Here is a 19,203-nt window from a genome sequence, read left to right as displayed (position 1 = left end):
TCAACCCAGAGGGGAAACTAAGCCTTATTGGGATTAGTCCGGTTTCCTCACGATGTTTTCCTTCACCGAAAAGCAACTGGTAAATATCAATGATATTTCGTACATAAGTTCCGAAAAACTCATTGGTACGAGCCGGGGTTTGAACCCGCGACCTCCGGATTGAAAGTCGCACGCTCTTACCGCTAGGCCACCAGCGCTTCGGAAGGTCAGATGGCAGTCGCTTTCGTAAAAACTAGTGCCTATGCCAGTTCTTGGGATTAGTTGTCAAGCGGACCCCAGGCTCCCATGAGCCGTGGCAAAATGCCGGAACAACGCGAGGGAAATGATGATGATGTGTGTCTCACGGAAGTTTTGTTACTAAAATCCACTATCCTGTTACATTCGTTCATTTAATCAGTCCTGCTGTCGGTAAAAACCCCGGCGGGTTAGAATAAAGATGAATGCAAGACTGCATTACTGGGTGACTGACGCAGTTGGAAATAGGTCGATACACGGCCCAGTAATACTGCAGTAAGGTAACATTCAAGCTAACATTGACATAAAAATTGCTACTTTACTAGTGGCTCTTTCTTTATCTATATTTCTAGCGACCCGGGGGCTAGAAATATATATATATCTATATTTGTAGCCCTTGCGAAGCCGGGGGGCTTCGCAAGGGCTACACAAAACCTTAACATTTTATACAAGGTTTAAGCCTTCCTCAAGAATCACTCTACTGATAGGTGAAAACCGCATGAAAATCCGTTCTGAAGTTTTTCAGTTTATCGCGAACATACATACAGACAGACGCGGCGGAGGACTTTATTTTATAAGGTGTAGTGTTTATCGAACCTGCTAACTAAATTTCACAAAAGTCAGCTGAGGTATACAACCCGTAGAGAAGTACTCTAGGTCGAGGACTCTATCAACGCTCCGCTGTATTCCCATTTGTCCCTTACGTGACTGCCACCGTGCACCGCCACCTAGGCGTCACAAACCTGGTTCCACCGAAATCGAATAAACCGGAAAAACCAGGTTTACAGCCAATTGCAAAAACCGGGTTTTCACTTTGATAAAACCGGCTTTTTCGAGTTTTTCGATTTTACAGTTTTATATAAATAGTTTAATTATTTTGAAGGGAAAATTAAAAAAATAAAGCAAATTATAAATATATTATACGCACTAATTATATAAATGAACAGCTTTTAGTCTCCAGCAGCGTTATATCTATTTGCCCAGTTTTGCAGATAGGTTGCTTAGGTGCTCCTTGAAGTTAAGCCTTCAATCCAGGATGCTTCGGAGATATTTAGGAAGGAAGTTGTGACGGATACTACTCTGCTATTGCTACTCTTTCGAATAGACTGAGTTCTGCAGCTTTTGCAGTGAGCAAAATCCGTAAGTTAACTGATGTGAAAACAGCTCGATTAGTATGTATATTTTAGTTACTTCCATAGCATTATGGCATATGGTATTTTACTGTGGGGTGGTGCTTCAGAGATAAATACCATTTTTGTTCTGCAGAAGAGGGCTATTCGAGCAATATACAAAATAAACCATAGAGACTCACTTAGAGATAAATTTAAGGAAATTGTCATAATGACAGTGCACTGTCAATACATTTATGAGAATATTCTGTATGTACATAAAAATATTGTAAATTTTAGGAAAAATTGTGAAATTCATAATATTAATACTAGAAATAAACATAAGCTCGCAGTGCCCTTCACTAGGCTCTATAAAATTAAAAAATCATTCATGGGTAATTGTGTAAGATTTTATAATAAACTTCCAAACCATATTACCTACTGAATTATCTATTAATAAATTTAAGAATTATGTAAAGCGTAAACTCGTTTCTAAAGCTTATTATACCACACAAGACTACATGAATGATAATACAACGTGGGATTAATTGTTATTCGAAATGATTATTTATTTATTAGGTATATTTGATTATTGATGAGGAAATGGATATTCCGATGTAGGTACTTCTTTTCTTATGTTATTTTTGACATTTAGATTTTATTCTAGAAATTCTAGACTACTATCAATTGCTCTGATAATTAGATTAAGATTAATTACGATTCATAAGAGCTTGTTGCTAGGCCTACATGAATAAAGTATATTTTGAGTTGAGTTTGAGTTGAGATAAGGTTGCCCCTGAATTTTACTCTCAGCTCCTTGTTGGCCAGTTTATTGCACTGGTGAAAGCAGGACACCTCAGTCTTGGAAGTGCTGGGGCACAAACGACGAAACACCGAGAAAAATAGTCATCTAATAGATCCAGGTCCTTTTCTAGGGTATTTTGTCCCATTTCCAAGCTGTCTTTTTGTATCACAAGGGGCAGGTCATCAGCATAAGCAAACTTCCGCGAGGTGGTGTTACTGTTAGGAAGGATACGACTCAACCATCAGTCTGCTGACTTAGTTAAAAACTTTATGGATGGAATTTGATGGTCTTGATAAATATAAACTACTTAAATAGAAATGTCGTGGAAGACTTACAAATTTAAAGCATTGATCCTAAAAATACTTGCTTAATTTACAAATTAAGTATACGTAAAATCGAAATCACCGAAAAAACCGGAAACCCGGTTTTGCAGTTTCACAAAAACCGAAAAACCGGTTTTCTAAAATACGGACAGTTTTGTGACCCTACCGCCACCATACAAGAGGGGACAGATGGGAATGATTTATATGAATGCATCCGTGCCCGGCGGTGACAAATGGGAATACCTACACCTCACTCATAAACAGTGTATGAAGATGTTAGGTTTAACATTTCGGGTAGATGATATTTTTACGTCAGCCGATTGCACCTGGCAACAGTCTTGTCAGTCGGAATATAGCTATATAATATATCCTAAAAAAAAATACAACTGTTGTACAATTTAATAATGTGTAAAAATCGTGAAAGTTTGAATCAGTGGAATATAGCTATACCTACGATAAACAGCCGTGTCTCATTTCTTGGCATCCTTTTCCCTCCAAAATAACACACACACAACACAGAAAACAGTATTACTAGACCGTTCAAGTTACATTCATACTGTAGCCGTTACATATTTGCTGACGGTAGGACCACCCACCGACGGTGTTATATAATATAACGTTTACAAAACGCCTTCATATTTAATACAATCAATATATAGTTTAAGGCATAGACAAAATTTTTATTATTATTATTGCGAGCCTGATGTGTCCCACTGCTGGGCAAAGGCCTCCCCCCTCTTCTTCCATTCGTCCCGATTTTGAGCTGCATCTGGCCAGTCTCTCAAAAAGGAGTCTAAGTTATCCCGCCATCGCCGACGAGGTCTGCCGGATCCCCGGTTCGACTCATGGGGCACCCACTCTGTGGTTATCTTGGCCCATAAGTCATTCGGCATGCGGCAGACATGACCAGCCCAGTCCCACTTTAACTTGGCCGCTTTTCGAGCTACATCTATTATTTGAGTTTTAGAGCGCAGCGTGGTGTTCCGGGTGCGGTCCCTTAGTTTCACACCTAATATGCTGCGCTCCATAGCTCTCTGACAAACTCCGAGTTTGGACTTCTGAGCTTCCGTCAAAGACCAAGTCTGTGCACCATAGGTGAGGACTGGAAGTATGCACATGTCCATGAGCCTACGTTTGAGAGACAACGGTAGGTCTCCCTTCATGAGGTGTTTCATGGACCAATAGCTCTTCCAGGCGTTCTCGGTCCGTAGACAAAATAATATTCTAAAAACCGGCCAGGTGCGAGACGGACTCGCGCACGAAGGGTTCCGTACCTTTACGGAAAAACGGCGAAAAACCACGTTTGTTGTACGGGAGCCCCACTTAAATATTTATTTTTATTATGTTTTTAGTACCTATTTGTTGTTATAGCGGCAACAGATATACATCATCTGTGAAAATTACAAGTGTCTAGCTATCCCGTTTCATGAGAAGCCTGGTGACAGACAGACGGACGGACAGACGAACAGACGGACAGTAGTCTTAGTAATAGGGTCCCGTTTTTAGCCTTTGGGTAGGGAACCCCAAAAAACCACTGAGTAATAATAAATCAGTAGCGACATTTAAAATGTTGGCCTGAAAATCACACTCATCACACATCATTATGACGTCATAGTCATTAAAAATTTCGGTGTATTTATTCTGTCTATATTGGCACCAAATAAAACATTCATTAATTTATTTATTTATTCACTCATTATTATGAGTGAATACAAGCTCGAGTCCAATACAATGTTTTGCGAACTGAGTAGTAAGAGTCGATCGATCACTTTGTCTGGACGAGGTACTTTGGGTTATACGCTGCACAGTTCTAGACTTTAATTTAGTGTAGTTATTTATGGATATAGATTAAGATCCGTGTAAAAATTCTTATGAGAAACATCCCGAGGCCGTGAGTTCAATTCTCACCCAAGACAGTAAGTTTTCCATTTTTAAATTTATTCTAAGCTTAACAATTTTAGATTTTTAAGGAGCAAATTAATATCAAAAACAAAGTACTTAAGTTTAACAATTTTTTTTTCGTCTGAAATCTTTTAGGCAAATCAAATTAGATCCATAAAAAGCGTTTATGAGGGATTACAATACAATAATTGCACACCTCAATAAAAGAAAACAATACAAAAGAAAACAGAAATACAAGCAGAGGTAAACAACAGGCGGTCTTATCGCTAAAAAACGATCTCTTCCAGACAACCCAATTAATTCCCAGCAAGCTGGAAATCGTGATGATACCTTTCATTTGGCCATAAATGCGTGTAATACGAGTTTGCGAAATGCGAAATCCCAGGAGGTGTATATGAAGCCAATGGTGTGCGGGTTCGAGTCACACCCCTGAACCATTTCTTTTTTTTAGATAATAACACGCTAGGATTGAGAAACACTTTGTAAATATCAGAGAAATCGATATCAATTTATTCCTCACGTTAAAATTGCCCACGCTTCCTGAAACCACGAACATTAAAATTCAGGGCACGCGAATTAAATCTGGCAACCCACTATCTGATAATAGCGTTAATTAACAGTTGTCCATATTTCCCGCGCTTCCCCTAACCGCATAGAATGGCGGCCACAGACATATTTCTAATTAGGGGGCCAATTCGAACGACGTTGTCATTGTCGTAAAATGCCACAGGAAGGTCACTCTGACATTATTGCTAGAGTCAGACCAAGAAAAGTCTGCAGCGGATTTGATAGCCCACGCAGTGCAAGTATTATTTTAAACGTCAAACTTCTATGAAATTTTGACGTATAAATAACACTGGCATTGCAGGGCTATCATAATCGCTGCAGACTTTTCGTGGCTTAACTCTATTTTACATTATTTGTTTTATTTTGCGTGCCAGTTACTAGTAAAATGTGTGCTCCTTATGTTTTATATGGACTAACTTTTAAAGCAGAGACGCGTTCCATAGCGGCACTACTTTCAAAAAATCGAGGGTTGCCTGGTGAAACCCAATAAGTGACGAAAAGTGAGATTTTAATGTAAAGAAAGTTTTAGATTGATTCGATATCGCTCAATCTAATGGTAATACCGGATAAGCGGATTTGACGTGTATCACGGAAATATGCCCAGTTGTTAACCCAATAAGTACTTGATTTGAAGTTTTAATTTAGAACTAAATACTACAAGTACATTTAAGGCTTCAGTTTTTAGTATTACTTAGTGGAAGAACCACACAAGACACATTTATAGGTATTTAGTGCAGAGTAATTTACACTAAATTCAAGTAAACACACAATGTAGAACCAGTTACTATTACTTACCCGGTCTTACCTCATTACGATTTGAACCTTAAGACGATTTTAGTAAGAATTAAAACACGTTTAAAGCATTTGTCGGATTCTACTTTTACGATATTATTTATTAAACGTACAAACTATTTAAAAGAGTAACCCAATAAACAAACTTATAATAAGTATTCATTAAAAATATTTATTTTAGTCTAATTATCGGATTCTCGCACGGGCCTTTAACAAATTTCTTTAAAAAGTTGTTCGGAGAAGAATCCAATAAGTATTTTTGACGACCGCAAGGTCATGCGCCGCCTCGACAGGTAATGTCTAGTTACGCGATTCACACGATCGCAAGCGCTGCGCTTCGTCGTTGCATCATTATTTTAATTGAAAATAGCTGTTAAAAGTTGTGCGATGGGTGACCGAGGCAGAAAATTAGTGCAAGTAGCCTGCAGTAACAGGCTAGAAACAGGTAAAATCTAATTTTCTAACCTAGAAATACATTTAGAATTGTCGTACAAAATAAGGATACTTAATCATGTTATGACCTAATCGCCTGAACGATATACTTCGTGTTTATAGTACTGTGTTTAAATAACAATAAATCAGTCTAAGCTATTGAAACCGTTAATAAATTACGAAAAGCAGTGCGAGGGTTGCGTGGTCAAACCCGATAAGTGGAGCAAATGTGTTTTTGAAATTGTAACTGTAGGTAAATTAAATAACGTTCATATATCAATCACAAATTATTACGACTTATCGGGTTTGACCACTCACCCCTTTAATTGTTGTAGTTTCATTTAGAGCGACTTTGAGCGAGCTTATCGGGATTTAGCACTAACTATTAATCGAACCACGCGACTTTGAGTGATGCTTACCGTACAAAACAATAAAAATGTAGTTTAAATTAAATTATGCTTGCTTAAATTATTGAATAATAATGATTATTTTTTGCGTTCCAGTGGGATCAGGTGGTTCTAATAACAGATTTTCTATGACGGGACCTAGTGTTTCAACGGCAAACGAAAACATAAGATGTTACCTGCAAAACAATAATGATGGTAAGTTTCCATGGTTTAAAGATCCGTAATAGTACATTGTGCATTAACCTCGTAAGTCCCCGCGTACTTGTAAAAGTACAAAATAGTCCGCAAAATACCTGTACATTATTGTACTTATGGATAAGATCAATAATTATAATATGTATTTTGTATGCCCTTATTTGTACTTACCCTAGTTTATAATCCAGTTACTGCCCGTAAATGATTTTAAGTTATTGTGTTTTTGGCACTCATACTTTAATTTATTCATTTTCAGACAATGACTCCTCCGATCTTGATGAATCGCAAATTGATATCGCCGCCCAAATGCACAATATTGTCACCGATGATAATATTACGGCAGACTCAAGTAAGTCTTTTGAAGATTATATAAAAAAATTATATTAGGATCCATTCGTTAACTATGTTAATATGTAACTTAATTTATTTTGCTTATATTTTTTTCCAGATGATGAAAGTAATTTATTTGGCAGTGACCATTCGGATGAAGATCCCACTTACGTGCCAGATCCTAAGGACTATTCGCCAAAGCAAATAGATTCCGACTCTGATTTTATTCCTGAAAGTCCGAATGCTTTCTCCAAACAGGAAGACTTTTTTATGGTGCTGATTTATGAAGTTTTAGATCGAGTTTGGATTTCTGTAGAAGGTGACTATTCAGCAGCAGCTTATGTTCAAGATTCAGATTCAGAAAACGATACACCTCAGCAAAATGATTCCGGCCATGATATTATTATTCCTGAAACTCCCAGCCCATGCAAACAGCAGAAACGTTCCTTGTCGATATTTAACAACGTTTGTAGTTCTGGAGAAGGTGAATGCATAGAAAGAGCTTCTTCTTATGTTCCAGATTCAGAGGACGATCCATTAAAAGTATTACATCCAACTGACTCTAGCTGCAATGACAGTATGATCCCTGAAAGTTCAGGTGTTCGTTCACAAGTGGAAGACACTGTTTACTTTATTGTAGACAATATTTTAGACAGAGTTTGGATTCGTGTCAAACCCTTGAAGCGAGCTAAGCCATCTGAATGGAAAATAAATATCGCCAAAAAGCGAAAAATGGAAGGGCTACCTTATGTGACCCAAGGCATTAAGCGTCCTGCTAAAGTTCCAAAGCCTATTGAATGGATTCTCATTACTGCCGTAAAGACAGTAAGAAGAAATACCTTTACCCTGACGCTAAATCGGTTAAAAACATGTACATGTGAAGATTCATGTAAAGAGACTAATAAAAAGCCGGTTTCAGAGTCAAAGTACCGTGATATTTTTAATGAAGAATACAATTACAGCTTTTTCAGTCCAAAAAAAGATCTCTGTAACGTTTGCTCAAAGCATTACCAACAGCATGTACAACGGAAGACGGTCTGTCAAAATGCTAAAGACGCTGACAAAGCTCGTGCTAATGTAGACAAAACGTTTATGTCAATAACTATGGACTTACAGGCAGTTTTGCAAATACCTAATGGCGGGGAAAGTCTACTATATTACATGAGAAAATTAGTTCTCTTCAATTTTACCATTTATGAAGCCAGTCTCCCAAATAATGCTTACTGTCTTTGCTGGAGTGAAATAAATGTTAATAAAGGCAGTTGTGAAATTGGAACTTGCCTTTTCTACTACTTGTCTGAATTGCCTAAAACCGTGACAGAGTTAAGCAATTTTTCGGATACGTGCAGCGGCCAAAACCGAAATCAATATATTTCCGCTCTCTTACTCTGGGCAGTACAAAAGATAGACCACCTACAAATAATTGAGCAAAAGTTTCTCGAAAGTGGGCATAGCCAAATGGAAGTGGATTCGATGCATGCAGCTATTGAACACGCATCGAAAAACTTATCTATCAATAGCGTTTCTGACTGGAAGAATGTCTTTAGATTTGCTAGAAATAAAAAAACAAAAATCGTTACCACTGGCGAAGAAAAGAAAAAAATTGAAAATAGCTATAAAGTGAAAGAGTTTAAATATAACGAAATATTAGATTTAAAAAAACTAAATCGTGCCATAGTAAATAATAGAACCAATGATACCACGAATGAGGCCGTGAACTGGCTGAAAATTAAAAGGATTAGGTACGTGAAAGGAGATTTCAAAATTTACTTCAATTACGACATGTCCGAGGATTTTCGTCAGTTAGATGTTTCGAGACAAAAGCCAAATACACCTAGAACAAGAGCTAAGAGACAGTCTAACCCACCATCAGTTGCAATGCCATGGCCAGAAGAGTTAGAGCCAAGATACAGTAGTCAGTTACCTATAAGCATTGCTAAAAAAAAAGATTTTGAGACCATGTGCAGGAAACAAATTATACCTGAGGAGTATCATGGATGGATAAGAAGCCTAAAAACATTTGCCGGGAAAGCACCAAATAATTCAGATTCTGATGAAGAATAATACCGTTCTCACTTGAAGATTCACTTCTTTTTTTTAGTTTTTTTTAAGTAATTATAACCTCTTAGTAACATTGACGGCTAAAAAAAATTTTGAGACCATGTGCAGGACTCCAATTATACCTGAGGAGTAACATGGATGGATAAGAAGCCTAAAAACATTTGCTGGCAAAGCACCAAATGATTCAGATGAAGAATAATTCCGTTGTCACTTGTAGATTTACTTCTTTTTTTGAGTTTTTTATAAGTAATAAAACCTCTTAGTAACATTAACGGCTTTTTTCTTTTTGCGTAAACCCAATAAGTCGAGACCCTTTGGTAAAATAATTTTTTTTACAGGAAAACTAAATGAGTTACATAACTAAAACACAAATTAACTAAAAGTGGATAAAATTACCTACACGAAGAAATTATAAAACTACAAATTTATTTATCAAAAATTAGTGTTTGATGACCATAAACCTTTAACATCGTTTTTCTCCAAACTAGGTTTCTCATACTTATTGGCTTTCACCAGGCAACCCTCGAAATCTCGTATCTTACACCGCTACTCAAAGTTGAAAGACAGTAACTCTGTATGCATCAAATACATAGATACAACATTTTTCTTTTGATTGACAAAATAAGATACGAGTTTTTTACAGAACAATAAAACTTTACTAATATCTATAAATTGTATGTATACATTACGTCAATTACAATGAAAAAATCAACGATGATCAACTCTGGTCATTGACATAAGTACTTACATACAATTTACAAAATAAATTACTCACATTAACATAATTCAATTTTAATAAAATCATGGCAGATATGATGTCTATGTCTATATTGTGGATATATGTCTGTGATGGCAACTTCACTGAAAATGTTTGGAAAAAGTCGTAACGGAAGTAAAGTTTTTTTTGGTCTTTTCAGTTTCAACGGAACGGGTTGCGTTCTGAAACTGAAAAAGAATAAAATTGTTCTTAACCCACTTACATTTTGATATTAACCCTTTATAACGGGCCGACTGAAAAAATTCTCAATTCAAGCCTCATCGTCAATCTTTAGTTCTAAAACTCTGTACTAGAAAATAAAAATACAAAAAATGGATGTTATAGGAATTATAGGATAAGTATATGGTCTTCTTTGAGACGTTCTTTACCATAATAAAGGGTTAAATTGTAGACTGACTAAGAAATAATGGCATACATTTTAATAAAAATATATAAAAGGCTGCACATTTATTGCTGAAAAGGCACTCTATCGCCTATTATGGCGTGTTCAGATATTTGTGAGCACCTTCGGCGGTCCCATATATCTGATAGCGACTGTATCTACATTTTTGTTTCTGTTTATCATTCATCGTTACTTCTTTTCTACTCATTTCCTCAAAGGTTAAATGGAAGAGATCCAATACAGGGATAAGTCTACCTTTGTTGTGTTTCATTATTTATGTAACCGTGTTTCCCTTGTTTATTTTTCTATGTACAATAAAGCATAAGAATTATATAAGTATACATACAGTATAATTCTTAGAAGAAAGTGATGCATGGCTACGCTATAAAAGCGCGACCATGCTAGGCCCGCAGACCAAACTACTCAATATTATGTATACAGTGTCAAAATATACATTAACGAGTCCATAACACATTATTGCTTTTCCAACAGGCACTAAAACTAGTAGTAAAGCGGGCCGTGAGCGGGCCGTAAGTTGAAAACACCTGCAACGGCCATGTTTCTGTTAATGACCCGTACTTTGTATTAGTTTATCGATCTTTCCAGAATTTATTTAAGGCGAGGTAGGTATTTATAGAATTCATCTAATACGGCGACTTTGACGTGACAAAGTAAAAGTGTTTTAGATAGAAATTTAATGTGTAGGTATGGTTAACATCAAACTTTGTGAATAGAATCAGGCGTTACTTTGCGGAAATCCATATTAATAAACCCAACCATACCAGATATCCATATTAATCAGTGCTAACCCGTTAAGTACAACGGGTTAGCACTGATTGACTAGCACGTTATCTTTTCGCGGATTACCAAAGTAATATTTTGGTTTTAATCAAACTTTGTCATTGCTAATATAATTAATACAATATCTGGGAGACCGAGCTTTCCTCGGAAATCATGTGAAAACTCAAAAATGCGCGTTTTTCCAAAGATAAGACCTAGCTAGATCGATTTTTCGCCACTGAAAACCCCCATATAGCTAATTTCATCGAAAATGTTAGAGCCGTTTCCGAGATCCCCGAAATATATATCTGGGAGACCGATAGGTACTCAAAACGTATAGAAACTCAAAAATGCGCGTTTTCCCAGAGATAAGACCTATTAGCTAGTTCGATTTTTCGCCCCTGAAAACACCCGTGCAAAAATATCTGGCACGATTTTATTTGTAGCGCAATTAAGAGCGCGTCACATGTTTTTGCGGCCTTTGCTGTGTAATGCTGGATGACTGTCCTATTAGCTTGTATTTTATTATGCAATCTAGCCCAGGCCGTTGCCTAAAAAGTATGGAATCCTGTACCGTCCATGGTGAATACACTGGAATTAAGTCCTTACCAGTGAAGGTGGAGCTGGTGAAGATCCTCACGATCTTGGAGCTGACTGGAGGCAGGGACTTCAGCGAGCCGGAGAAGATCAGGTCCACCGTGCGATCGTCCATGGTTGATGGTTACTGGAATAAAGGGTCAAATTAATGGGTCTGATGATGGGAGGAAATTGAGAGAACTACTCAAATTAATACACCACACACTTATTTAACTTGCAATGTTTGTTTGTTTGTAATATGTTTGTTCGGGTCAAATCTTGCAAGCTATATTAGACCTGCCATTCTCGAAATTTTCCCGAGACCAGAGAAATCTATCGGAAACGTTCTCGCAAATTTCTCGGAAATGTTCTCTGACAGTTTTACCCTTTTGTCGCAAAAGCGATCAATTCTTTTGTTTAATCGCTTAGTGTAGGAGATCAGATAAATACCATGGGAGCTTAATGGAAATACTTGGCACCGTTCATAGCAATATAAAAAAAAAACTAATTGATAAAAAAGCAGGAGTACACAAATTGCCCAAACAAGTTAATTGAGGCAAAAGGTGTAAATTTTACAAAAGTAAATATGTCAATCCATACAAAAAATTGTTCATAACTTATTTATGCTAATAAGAGAACGTTTCTTCGGAAAGGATGTCTCAGAAACGAGAACGTTCTCATCGACACATCACTACCCACTTCCCATTATTAGATTGATCTGAAACTTCCCATACATATTATATGTAAGTTGGGTGACAATGCAATACCATTGTACCATTGAGCTAATCGAATGATGGACACACAAGAGGTGAGCATGGGAACTCTGTGATAAAACAACGTAACGTAATTGTGTTTGGGTTTGTTCGAATTTCGACGAGTATTAGTTGCCTGTTATATCATCTTCCTCGCGTTATCCCGGCATTTTGCCACGGCCCATGAGAGCCTGGGGTCCGCTTGACAACTAATTCCAAGAATTGGCGCTGGCACTTTTTACGAAAGCGACTGCCATCTGACCTTCCAACCCAGAGGGAAAACTAGGCCTTATTGGGATTAGTCCGGTTTCCTCACGATGTTTTCCTTCACCGAAAAGCGACTGGTTTCGTACATAAGTTCCTAAAAACTCATTGGTACGAGCTGGGGTTTGAACCCGCGACCTCCGGATTGAAAGTCGCACGCTCTTACCGCTAGGCCACCAGCGGCACCACCAGTAGCAATACTGTAGTTTCGTCCCTTTCAAATCAATCTATATAAGAAAACGGGACGACACTACAGTATTGCCATTTTTTAATTTCTACTCTTTTTTGTCAGACTATAAAAGTTCAGTCAGCGATAAAAGCTTGTACTAAACTTACTAGAAATGAATTTTTTGATCTGAATCTTATTAGGTACCTAACTTGTGTGTAACACTCAATTTGTGTATTACCCTTATATTATATACCTATTGGCAACCGTTATAATAGATACGGTTTTACATAACAAACCATTGTCCTCTACCGTAAACCGGGGATACTTTGATCAATTTTAGAGTTTGGCACCATTTTTTGACGATCCTAATATACGTAAAAATATGAAATAAAAATATAATAATCGGTTTTTTCTCTTCTTTCCGTCTGCCAAATAAAAAAAAATTAGGACTTATAATTTGTTCAGAAATAAATAAAAACAACGCGATCAAAGTTATATTCAGAATGGGGTTACTTTGAAACCACTAATTTTTTTGCTGACAATTTAAAGTAGACCCGCTAAAAAGGCTGTAAAAAATAAAAATAATAAAATCGGTTAAGTACTTTTTAAGTTATTTATATCTTTAACGTGTGGGGTTACTTTGATACCATACCAACAGATACAAATTAAAAAATTTAAGCGCTTATTAGATTATTTACTATAAATAACGTAGGGATTTAACTTATCATTGCACTTAGCAACAGATTTTTGAATTGCAAGCCTTTCCGTTTCAGTAAATTTGGTATGTACACCCGGGTTTTTGATATGTTGCCTATATAGGTAGGTACTTATTGTATGAAGTTCTATAAAAATATTGTATGCTTTCGATGCGGCATGAATAGATTTTGTGCCCATGTTTGCGAGTGTTGTTCTTCTTGGTATTATTTGTAATCTCTGGCATTATTTCTATAAAAAAAAACAATGCATATTTATTTATTGTAGAATTAATACCCTGGGCTGGTGGCCTTACGCACGTATAATAAAATACCTAAAGCAAAGCCGCAGGATACAATATAGCCAATTTCCACCCAGAAAGTTAATTCCATACAATAGAAACTGGTAAAAGAATGTTTAAAATCAGATGAGCAGTTCCAGAGATCAACTCCTACAATACCTACAAACTTATAATTCTACAACCTCTACCTCTTTCACTGACTCAAACGATACCTATTTGTTATATAACTACTGAAAAAAAATACATAAAAAAATCGTAAGCTGCCAAAATAATTCATGGTGTTACTTTAATCTTTTGATCAATTTCACCACGTATAAGTGATCAAAGACACCCCGACCCATGGATTCCCCGGTTACGTGCGCATGTGGAGGTTGTCGAATTCAGGTATTTTTTTATAAACTCGCGAATAAACACTGATTGACCTAAGACACTATAAAATTTACATGTATTAATTATTGACACGAATACAGTCAAAGTTTTTCAACCAATTAAACCAGGACGAAAAGCGTACTCGCCATTAATATTTTTTTTCTAGACGAAATAATAATATTACACTCGCATCCGCTTACTGCGCGGTGAAACAACTATCAGTGTTGCCAATAAAGAAAAAACAACTGCGAAATTATTTTTCAACTCGTTAAAACAAGGACTTTAGTAGCGGAGAGAAGTTGCTATCAAAGTCGACCCGCAAATCAAAGTAACCCCGGTTTACGGTACTATAAACAAGTTTAATCTAGTAAATCAAAGAATGATACAGTCACTCGGCCCTTCGGGGAAGCCGCGCCTTGGTCCAACTACTATTATTTCACAGTACTTTATTCTGATATAGCAGCCGCCGCAAGTGGATGCGTTTAGTTCTACGAGGCCGTGCCGTACAGCTGCGATCGTGGCCCACAAAAATGGACTCGCCGGAAGATCAGCGCCGACTCTCGGGTCAGCATTATGCTGAGCCGAGTCCATTTCGTGGTAAACAATATGTAATTATGTTTGTCTTCAACCTTTCCTGTTACTTTTGTATATACACTAAGTTTATCACGAAAAAATAAATGATATATGATTTATGATACTCTTTCGCTTTCTGTCTTGTTATGGCGTCTTTCATAAGCTCCAGTAGAAAAGAGAGGATTAGTAGCTTTAATTAGTTAGGGTGATCGGTTAACCGAAGGCTACCCAAGTAGCATGGAAGTGTCGGCAACATCAATATAGCAGCCAATTAAGAACTTAGAGTGATTTAAGGGACGTATAAGAGTGTCAGAAAAGATTTAAGCTGTATAAAAGGTACTTTACAGACATTATACAGCTCAAGCTGTATAAAATCATTATAAAGGATTCTGCGGAAGCATGGGGTGCTTTATCAGAATATAAAAAATCTACTATAAAACTAAAAGTGTTGTGAGAGACTACAAGCTAATTCTATCGTAAAAGCTGTATACAGGCTGTATTGTAGTAACACTTGGCACTTTTAGCTGTACAAAAGTATCTGTCAACTCCGTTTTAAAACATTTAGTGTTATGAAACACTACAAGCTAATTTTATCGTAAAAGCTGTATACAGGCTGTATTGTAGTATCACTTGGCACTTGTAGCTGTACAAATGTATCTGTCAACCCCGTTTTAAAGCTATTTCTTATGGCGTAATCTTACTCTCCTATAAAAATAGTAGTTGTATAACTTCTGTCTGTAAGGGTATTATAAAACCAAATGAATAAATGGCAGCTATAGTACAGCTTTTTTCTGTATTACTGATAAAGTCGCTTATAACAATCTTTTGGCGTAATTTTACACTCGTATAAGTATAGTAGTGTAATGATTTCTGAAAATAAGTGTATTATAAAACTAAAGGAATATATGACAGTTACAGTCTTCTTCTTCCTCGCGTTATCCCGGCATTTCGCCACGGCTCATGAGAGCCTGGGGTCCGCTTGACAACTAATCCCATGATTTGACGTAGGCACTATTTTTATTTTTATTTTATTTTATTTATTTGGGGCATCAACAGCAATACAAAAAGTAAAAATACATGGCACAGTGAGCAAAATACAAAGCCAATAACAGATGTCCACAATAATACAGTTAATATGCAATAACTAAGTGGAAACTATACAAAAATGTTAAGAAAAGAGAAGGGAGGAAAAATACATTTCACAAAGTAGGTGCATGGGCTTGCGTAACGTGTGTGTGTGTTTACGTGCATGTGTTAGTGTTTGTGTGTGTGTGTATTTGTCTGTGATAGAGTGTATGGTGTGAGACGACTACGATGAATGTATGCATTATAATTTACTTATCTATCTAGTTATATTTTGTCAATTGTCGCTAATTTTGGATTTCAGTAGCAGTGACCGAACACGATTCTTTAAAGTTGTTTTTGTGCAGTCGAACAAGTCGATACTACTAAATTGTTTATTATATAGTTTTAGAATACGATTGATGGGCGAATTTTGAGCATAGTTGGTATGAACTTTGGGTAGACTAAACAGACAACGCTCAGAATTCCTAGTTCTAATTGATGGCACTGAGAATTTGATCTCCGACAGCAAAGGAGAATTGTCAATTCGCCCCGAGAGTATGTCGTACAATACAGTAATATCTAGTAAAACCCTTCTATCCTGGAGACTAAGTAAGCGGTGACGAATACACCTGGACTCGTAGTCGGTATCCCATTGTCTGATACGGAAGCCCAGGTGGCGCAAGAAGGAGCGCTGGATTTTCTCTATTTTTTCCTTATGAATAATATACTGGGGAGACCAAACGCAGCTAGCGTATTCAAGGACGCTTCGGACATAAGCATAGTATACTATTTTAATGCATCCGACATCCTCGAATTCACCACAGACGCGAAACACGAAACCCAGATTTTTATAAGCACGGTTCACAATATCGTCGATATGTTGAACGTATGTTAATTTTGAATCAAGGGTCACCCCAAGATCCCTCACTGAGTATACTCGTTCTACAGCTTCACCTCCGATACTATACTGAAACTTAATTGGACAAGGACTACGGGTAAAGGAGATTTGGGCGCATTTTGTTATGTTTACAGTTATACGGTTGTTAATGTAATACTGAGATAAACGGTCCAGATCACTCTGTAGCTGTTGACAGTCGCTGAAACTACTGACATCCGTGAAGATTTTTTTGTCGTCAGCATACATAAGAAACTTTGAAAATCTAAATACTGAGTAAATATCAAAGAGATATGCGTTGTAAAGCAACGGACCGAGGTGCGACCCCTGGGGGACACCAGAAGGGACATTCACAAAGTTTGACCTGCATCCACCGAGGACTACCGCTTGCCGCCTGTTCGACACGTATGACGTAACCCATCTAAAGACATCACCACGGAGACCCAACCAGTGTAGCTTGCGAAGCAGGATGACGTGATCCACTCTGTCAAATGCTTTTTCGAAATCTGTGTAGATCACGTCAACCTGCTTTCTTTTATCCATATTTTTAACCACGAAGTTCGTAAAATCTATTAGATTCGAAATTGTAGAACGATTTCTGAGAAATCCATGTTGCTGAGGGGGAATACCTTTGTTAATTACATCGTAAATATTATTTAATATAATTTTCTCAAACGTTTTAGCGAACTGATTTAAAATTGATATAGGGCGATAATTTATTATTTTAGATTTGGGTCCTTTCTTGTGAATTGGGACAATTAAGGCCTCTTTCCATTTTTCCGGAAATAAACCCTCAGATAGAGACTTTTTAAATAATATAGCAAGTGGATGACTCAGGCTCGATGCACAGTGTTTAATAAAAAAGGGGGGGATCCCATCGCTGCCAGCGCCGCCATTGGGATTTAATTTAGATAGTAAATTTTCTATTTCTACGGGTGTAATATTTACTGCCGAGACAATCTGCTCGCTGTTACAATAGGGTGGCGCAAGATGCATCTCAGGGTAAACTGTGAGAGGCAAGCTAAATACGGAGTGAAAAAAATTATTAAAACCTTCACAAATCTCAGCATTATCATCTAAAGTTTGACCTTGGTATTCAAATGACTTAGGGTATGCGGAACCGCCCCGGCGAGCTTTTACAAAAGACCAGAGCTGCTTTGGATTACTTTTTATCCCATCTTGGACCGAGAGGAGATAACGTTTCCAGCACATTTCTTGCAGCTGTTTTTGACGTTTGCGTAATATTGAAAAACTATCATAATCAAGAGGATTTCTATATTTTTTCCATTTAGAGTGCATGTTATTCTTTTCTTTAATAACCTTAATTAAGCAGGTGCTGTACCAAATGGGATACTTACGTTTATTAGAGCGGGAAGCACTAGTTTTAGTTTTTTTAGTTTTTACGAATGTTTTTAATGAATGACAGGTTTTTTATTTGTTATACGGATCTCTAAAGAGAATTATAACTTATGTACGGAGAACCGAAATACAGCCAAACGAATACAAATATTCTATTATAAAGCTGTTTTAATTACAAAAGCTGTAAAAGACACTCTATTTATTACACAGCACAGCTACTAAGATTATAATGCTCTCCAACTATCCTGTAGGCTGTTTAAAAATTGTCGCCATTTTACAAGAAATAAAAAAACGTATTTGTAAATATAATTAAAGAAATACTTGCAAATATTTAGCAGACTAACGCCGTGTTATGATTACCAGCTAAAATAAATTGTTTAGCCTTAGAATTAATATTTATAAATATTTTTGATACTCTAACCTTAAAAACAAACAGTAACTTTGCCGATTTTTGATATTTTCCTTATGGTTTCTCTTTGTTATTTTGCAGGCGCGTAAATATTTTGCCAGAAAAGATACACAGGTTCACAATAAATAATAATCCGCACTTACCAATAATGTTATATTCCATTCAAGTCCTGTATAATATTTACTTTTACTTTTACCATCCACTATAACACTTTATTGTCGCCATTACTATATTACGAATGAACAAGATTAAGACATTTTAGTTTCTTAAATGATTATTATTCTCTTGTAATTCTTTCTTATAACTCATTTAAAACTTATATTCTTATATCGTACTTATAAGAGATTATCTGTAGTGTTAAGGTTTCCTGTTACACCGAAATATAGCTGTAATGCAGCTATTATGCAGCTTATGTATTGCTTATACAGCTACTCTAAAGCTCTAATAACGCCAAAGGCTGTATAATTTGGGCCCTTTTTTTACTTATAAGGGCTGTATAAGCGCTTATACAGCCTTTGTACAGCCTAACTGTACAGCTTATAGTATACAAATAAACTTTAATACAGCTTATATACAGCTTGCAATGCTACTTGGGTACAGAATCAAGTCTGACTTAGCACCTAAACAGCAAGAAGCCTAATATGCCAAATCCTTACATATTTGGAATTATAGGCATCATAA

The 19,203-nt window shown here is 36.6% G+C and overlaps 1 protein-coding gene and 1 long non-coding RNA gene across 2 annotated transcripts in view; one reads left to right on the top strand and one right to left on the bottom strand.

The window, feature by feature from the left end:
• Window positions 1–19,203, top strand: part of LOC134801435 (uncharacterized) — a 297,157-nt gene that overhangs the window by 58,239 nt on the left and 219,715 nt on the right. The window lies entirely within an intron of this gene.
• Window positions 1–19,203, bottom strand: part of LOC134801430 (NACHT and WD repeat domain-containing protein 2) — a 91,123-nt gene that overhangs the window by 67,413 nt on the left and 4,507 nt on the right. Inside the window, exon 2 of the mRNA XM_063773985.1 lies at window positions 11,707–11,821. Within this exon, the coding sequence (XP_063630055.1) occupies window positions 11,707–11,809 (103 nt within the window). The 5' untranslated portion in view covers window positions 11,810–11,821. The remainder of the gene's footprint in view (window positions 1–11,706; window positions 11,822–19,203) is intronic.

Source organism: Cydia splendana, chromosome 22, assembly GCF_910591565.1.
Source record: "Cydia splendana chromosome 22, ilCydSple1.2, whole genome shotgun sequence".
Lineage (NCBI taxonomy): Eukaryota > Metazoa > Arthropoda > Insecta > Lepidoptera > Tortricidae > Cydia > Cydia splendana.
The sequence above is the reverse complement of the archived record's forward strand: the minus strand, read 5'-3'. Positions and strand labels throughout refer to the sequence as shown.